Source organism: Notothenia coriiceps, unplaced genomic scaffold (genome assembly GCF_000735185.1).
Source record: "Notothenia coriiceps isolate Sejong01 unplaced genomic scaffold, NC01 NC01_scaffold00022445, whole genome shotgun sequence".
In the NCBI taxonomy this organism is placed as follows: domain Eukaryota; kingdom Metazoa; phylum Chordata; class Actinopteri; order Perciformes; family Nototheniidae; genus Notothenia; species Notothenia coriiceps.
The window spans coordinates 1-5762 of NW_011355146.1; the positions used below are offsets into that span (position 1 = coordinate 1).

Below are 5762 nucleotides of genomic sequence, written 5' to 3' on the forward strand. Positions count from 1 at the left end.
CACTGCAGTCAGCTTGTCGTTGTGTCCTTGGGAAAGACACTGCACCGAGTCTATGTAAGTGGCTTTGGTTAAAAAAGTCTAACAATTGACATGTAATCTTAACTTCATACACAACGGTCACATGACTTCACGTCACCACCGCTAAGCTAAAAGTGGCTAATGTTCGGTGTAGTTTAGTAGTCTCATTTAGTCTCTTGTTAGCAACCGCTTTTTTTCTGACACGCTAAAGCTTAGGACATTCACATGTGCAGTATTCACTGACGTATTTAAGTCGTTGAACAAAACCTCAATCTTGTGTTAACCACAGACCTTATTTCGGAAATCTAACCATAAACAAATTTGAAAAAAACCTCAGGAGGGAACAGGAAGCACTCAAACTATTTTCAAGGTTTACAGTAGGACTCTCTCCTGCACTACTCTATTAAAGTGTATCTACAAACTAAGACTACATTTCCCATCAGCCTTCCCCACCTTTTCTTTCTGTTCTTTCTTCTTTTCTCCTTGAGGATACTGAACATGTTTGTGGATGATAATTCTCCTTAGCTGATCTCCCTTCATGTGCTGTCAGCAGAAAGTAAAGTGCTGCGTCGACACCATAGACTGTATATATAAAGGTCGACACTGACTCGGTCACACTGTCATCATACTTCCAAATTATTCTGCTAATGCTTTATTGATGCAACAGCATGCAGTTTGCACCCCCTGCAGGCTCAAATGTGTCACTACGCTCTTTTGTGAAGAATTGTAATAAACAAAACAAACTGGCTTTCAGATATATCAACTAATGGGATCAGGTGCATACATAAGACACAAATTGGAGAAGGGGCTCTGTAAGGAAGTCTGAAGGAAAAGGCAGATTGTTTTCGGCTTCGTACTTTCAAATTCTAGCGCACTCGAGCTGGTTTCTCCAAAATGACATACCCCACCTTTAGCTATGTGTAATTTACGAAGAATGAGAAGAGAAAGACGAGTCCATAAATAATGTCCTAAAGAGCTTTTTCAATCCGTGAATCTCTGGGTACAGCCGGTCATGAACATCGAGCCTCAAAGCATCAGAATACACATATTGGAGAAAAAACTCATCATTGGTTTCTATTCTAAAATGTTACCCCATAAAACAGAAGTGTGTGACGGCACAAACGGAACATAGTTTCAAAGTGTCCTGAGGGCATCAGAACACACCAGGACACATGAAGACTTTATTATCAGCTCTTACTTACTGCACTCACTTGACCATCCCTTTGTGTAAACATGCTCTAAGAAGACGGTAAATAAAACAGCTGAAACACCCAAAGATTTACTAGAAGAACACACAAGAAACCAGTTCAACCCGTATCTGAGTGTATTCTAGTGTGCATATGTATCCTTTGATACTGTTTGCATAGTGTGTGTGCACTCTACTGCTTATGCTGATGAAATAATAGAGTGTTTTTGTGTGTGTGTTCCAGGAGATGGGATGAATGCGTACATGGCCTACAGAGTGTCGATCAAGGTGAGAATAACAACATCTCAGATACATCTGCAGTTTTTTACCACAATCCTGAAGTTTGAAGGAGGAACATATCTGTTTAGCTGAATCTGAAGAGTATGTTCTCTGTAAAGTGTATCTGTCAGCGGATATTAAGCGGGAAAATCAGTTGAAGTCCAGCAACTATAAATATCTCCGGTTTTCCTTCAAAATTAAATCCCCTTAAATACATCTGCTGTTCTTAGATCTTCACCTTTACTCGTGTCAAACAAGTAATTTCTTTCATGAGGATGGCACCGTAGGAAAAAATTCCTATGTACAGTTTTTCCATTCGCCGGAAATGTACCGGACTTTGACCGATAAAATCTCTTTCAGGAAGATGAAATGAAATCTCTCCGGTCAAAGTTTTTCCCGTGAAATTAATTTATAAACTGCTATTATGCCAAATGCACTTTTCCTTGGCTTTTAAACCTAAATGTGTCCCTGGTGTGCATAATGCATCACACAGTTTTAGAAGACACAACCCTCCCTCTTTTTCTCCTACTCTCCTTTCTGAAAAAACATTTGTGAAGTCAATAAGCTAAATGCACATAAACCACTATTTGAAATGTAAGAAGAAGCAACAGAGTATATCTGAAACAGAACTGCTACAGGATCACATCTCTCTCTCTCTCTCTCTCTCTCTCTCTCTCTCTCTCTCTCTCCTCCAGACGTCCATATCTCTGTTTAAGAGCCAGGAGTTCTCAGTGAAAAGGCGTTTCAGTGATTTTCTGGGTCTGCACAGTAAACTGGCCTCCAAGTACCTGCACATAGGCTACATCGTCCCCCCTGCGCCAGAGAAAAGCATTGTGGGTAAGTGTAGCCACTCTCTAACACTAGCTATTCTCAAACTGAGGTCCAGGAGTCTGGAAGTGTCATTCAGGTACATTGTTAAAGGCAGCAAACAACAGCCAATATTATAAATATAACAACATAAATGAGAGTTCAAAGGTATGTAATGTTGGAGATTTCTTTACTTCACTAAGAACTAATTTAACATAATTAAAAACAGTACAAATAAGACATCATATGTAAAATACCAAATGTATCAATAAGGTTTGCCCCACATTAAGAACAAAATGATTCAATCTTCCATCAAGTCCATGTCCATTGGTGAAAAGTGACTAAGTACATTTACTTTGCAGGCTCATATTACTGATATAGAAATGAATTAAAATAACTATGAATTAAGATACCTGGCGGTGTTATAATTGAGGATTAAGATAAATATTATTCTGAAAAGTGCTACTCTTTATTATGAATAATTTCATTTTTGGCACTTTGTATGAATTGACGCTAATGTTAAATAATACTACTATAACATTTTGAATGGAGGACTTGTGACATCTCTCGGTTGACCAATCACAACAGAGGCGGCCAGTTAAACAATCAGAGTGGACTGGGCTTTGTTTCTTCTGGCCCTCTGCCGTCTGCTCAGCTGTCGGATTGAAGATGTCTGGTTCAACCATTGTAGAGTGTTTAGTTCTCCATGATCATAACAAACCCTTCATACAAAGACCACTTGTCTTGCTGATTCTCTACCGTTTAATGTTCCTGTGTCGGGAGAAATCTATTTCAATATTTAAAAAGTCCCCCCAAATAAAATGCATCCATTACGTCAGCCTAACCCAACCCTATCCAAAACTGTGGAACAACCTGCCAGAAAATAGAGGCACACTCGGTTGACGTTTTTTGCAGCTGAATACACACTTTTCTTTACTTAGCTTGTTATTAGCAACGCCCCACTTCTAATGGTAAATAAAACGTTTTTTTTAAAGTAATGATAATAATAATAATAATACTTTTTATTATTATTATTATTATTAAACAATAAAAAATATATTTTAGTTTTTTATTACTTTCTTGTATTTATTCATTTTGTTTAACCTCTTTCTTACTTTAACTGAGTGGGTTATCTGTTGTTGATGTTTGGTTATTTTTACTTTATTTAACTGGATTTATTCTATACTCTTTCGACCTTGTTGTTGTCTAAGCCAGGGGTTCTCAAACTTTTTGTTTATGCGGACCACTATTTATTATCAAGGATTTTCGCGGACCACCTCATCTGCAAACATATATAAACGTAGCGCCAGATTCCAAGATGGACGGCGAAGGTTAGCTGGTTCTCGTTAGCCAGTGTCTCGTAGCACAGAACACAGAATTTTCTCTTAATCTTCCCTTTTTTTGTTTTTTTCTGTGGAATCTGGCTTGTAGATGCCTCCGACTGACTCTCATTATCTTCATTAACGGTAACGTTAACCCCTTTGCTCTTCAGAGAACCTGATGCTAGCCACAGATCCATGTTTGTGGTGTTGCACACGTAACCATGGGTAACCAGTGGTGAAATTAAGTGTTGTCCATAATTAACAATAACAAATATCTGCGTTTTAACACTATGTTTATATATGTACTTATTTGTACAGTTTGCATATGAGGTGTTCTGCGTTTTTTTTAAAAAAAAATTTTTTACTGACCACCTGCAGTCGGACCACAGTTTGAGAACCGCTGGTCTAAGGTATCATGTGCACACATGCTGTAAAAGGTTTTCAAATTTGACTTGAATTATACGTCTTATTTTCTGTTTGTCTTATGTTTTGTTTTCATCTTGTGTATGAAAAGTGCTATACAAATAAAGCTATGTTAGTGCTTTAGTAGGATTTTCTACTACCTAAAAACATGAAAGACTACTGGGTCATGGCTTGACCCTGTGAAGCTTTAGTGTAAATGTGAACCTCATAGGAGATGATCAGTCAGCGGCAGCGCTGACGGATCAGACCTACAGTGTGCAGTGTGTTGATCAGCAGTGATTGTCGTCCCGGGAGCTAATGAGTTTTTATGGTAATGAGTGTGTACTCTTCTGCAGGGATGACCAAGGTGAAGGTGGGGAAGGAGGACCAGTCGTCCAACGAGTTTGTGGAGAAGAGGAGATCGGCACTGGAGAGGTACGATAAGAGGAAGATATTTAAAACACTTCAGAGCCACTATAATCATTTTTGTTTTAGTTGGTGGATGGGCAGAAACACAAAACATGCAAAATGTGTCTTTAACAAATAATTTTCCAAAATTGTTCTCATAGTCATTATGCAGCACAATCAATATTAATACACATCATGTATTAATTAGTTATGCAGCTGTGAGTAGGATCAGTTTTCAAATCCATCCTCAGCGTTGCTTTCAGGGACACATAACATCTAATAATTGTTATATTTTATTAAAAAGTAGATTTTTAGGGATTAAGGATTGAAACGGTAACTGCAATCTACATCAGAAGGTTTGGAAAATATATTTGATTTTATTAAAAGGGAAGTCTTTTTTTTAGATTGAATTGTTTAGAATAATGTGATACATTTCGGATGAGAAAATACAGGCCTTTTAAATACACCCAAATACCGTAATTGGACTTGATTAAAGTTTAATTTTTTTTTCTTTTTCTTCTCATTAAAAACTAAAGGAAAGTCAAAAGAGTGGATTACAAACTTAAGGAGGTAAACAAAATAACTTGTAAAAGAGAAAAAAAAAATAAATAAATGTATGCAACAGTCTGTGTTGCTGCTGAGGTGGAAGCAAGGTGTTTATGACTTGTGGACCCAGAGCAGAGAGGTGGGCGGGGCTGACATTCTGCTGCCCTTTGCTTATGTGTTTGATTGACAGGAAGGTCAGCCAGTGACAGCCGATAGAGCTTAGAGCTGCAGAACTCCACACTGATGGAAACGCACAGATGTTTTAATTTCTTCTTTCTTATTTATATATTTTGTTTAGGAATATTTATTTTTGTATATAAGATCTTCAGTCATAATAATCATTCCTAAAGAAAGTTTTTTTCATCTTTTTGGTTGAATTATAAGTTATTATAAGGATGATTGAAAAATGCAAGTGTATTAAAATATTAATATATATATATATATATATATGCAGTGGGGCAAAAAAGTATTTAGTCAGCCACCAATTGTGCAAGTTCTCCCACTTAAAAAGATGAGAGAGGCCTGTACATTTTATCCGAGGTATACCTCAACTATGAGAGACAAAATGACAAAAAAAATCCAGATAATCACATTGTCTGATTTTTAAAGAATTGATTTGCAAATTATGGTGGATAATAAGTATTTGGTCAATAACAAAAGTTCATCTCAATACTTTGTTATATACCCTTTGTTGGCAATGACAGAGGTCAAACGTTTTCTGTAAGTCTTCACAAGGTTTTCACACACTGTTGTGTCCTCTAGAGCAGTGATGTTTTGGGGCTGTCGCTGGGCAA

General features: G+C 37.1%; 1 protein-coding gene across 1 annotated transcript in view; it reads left to right on the forward strand.

Annotated features, from left to right (window-relative positions):
- Positions 1-1448: 1448 nt before the first annotated feature.
- The window catches only part of LOC104953977 (sorting nexin-2), a gene marked incomplete at its 5' end in the record, with an annotated part of 21080 nt that continues 16766 nt past the window's right edge, over positions 1449-5762 (forward strand). Inside the window, 3 exons of the mRNA XM_010781020.1 lie at positions 1449-1492; positions 2179-2320; positions 4371-4449. Coding sequence (XP_010779322.1) covers positions 1449-1492; positions 2179-2320; positions 4371-4449 — 265 coding nt within the window. The remainder of the gene's footprint in view (positions 1493-2178; positions 2321-4370; positions 4450-5762) is intronic.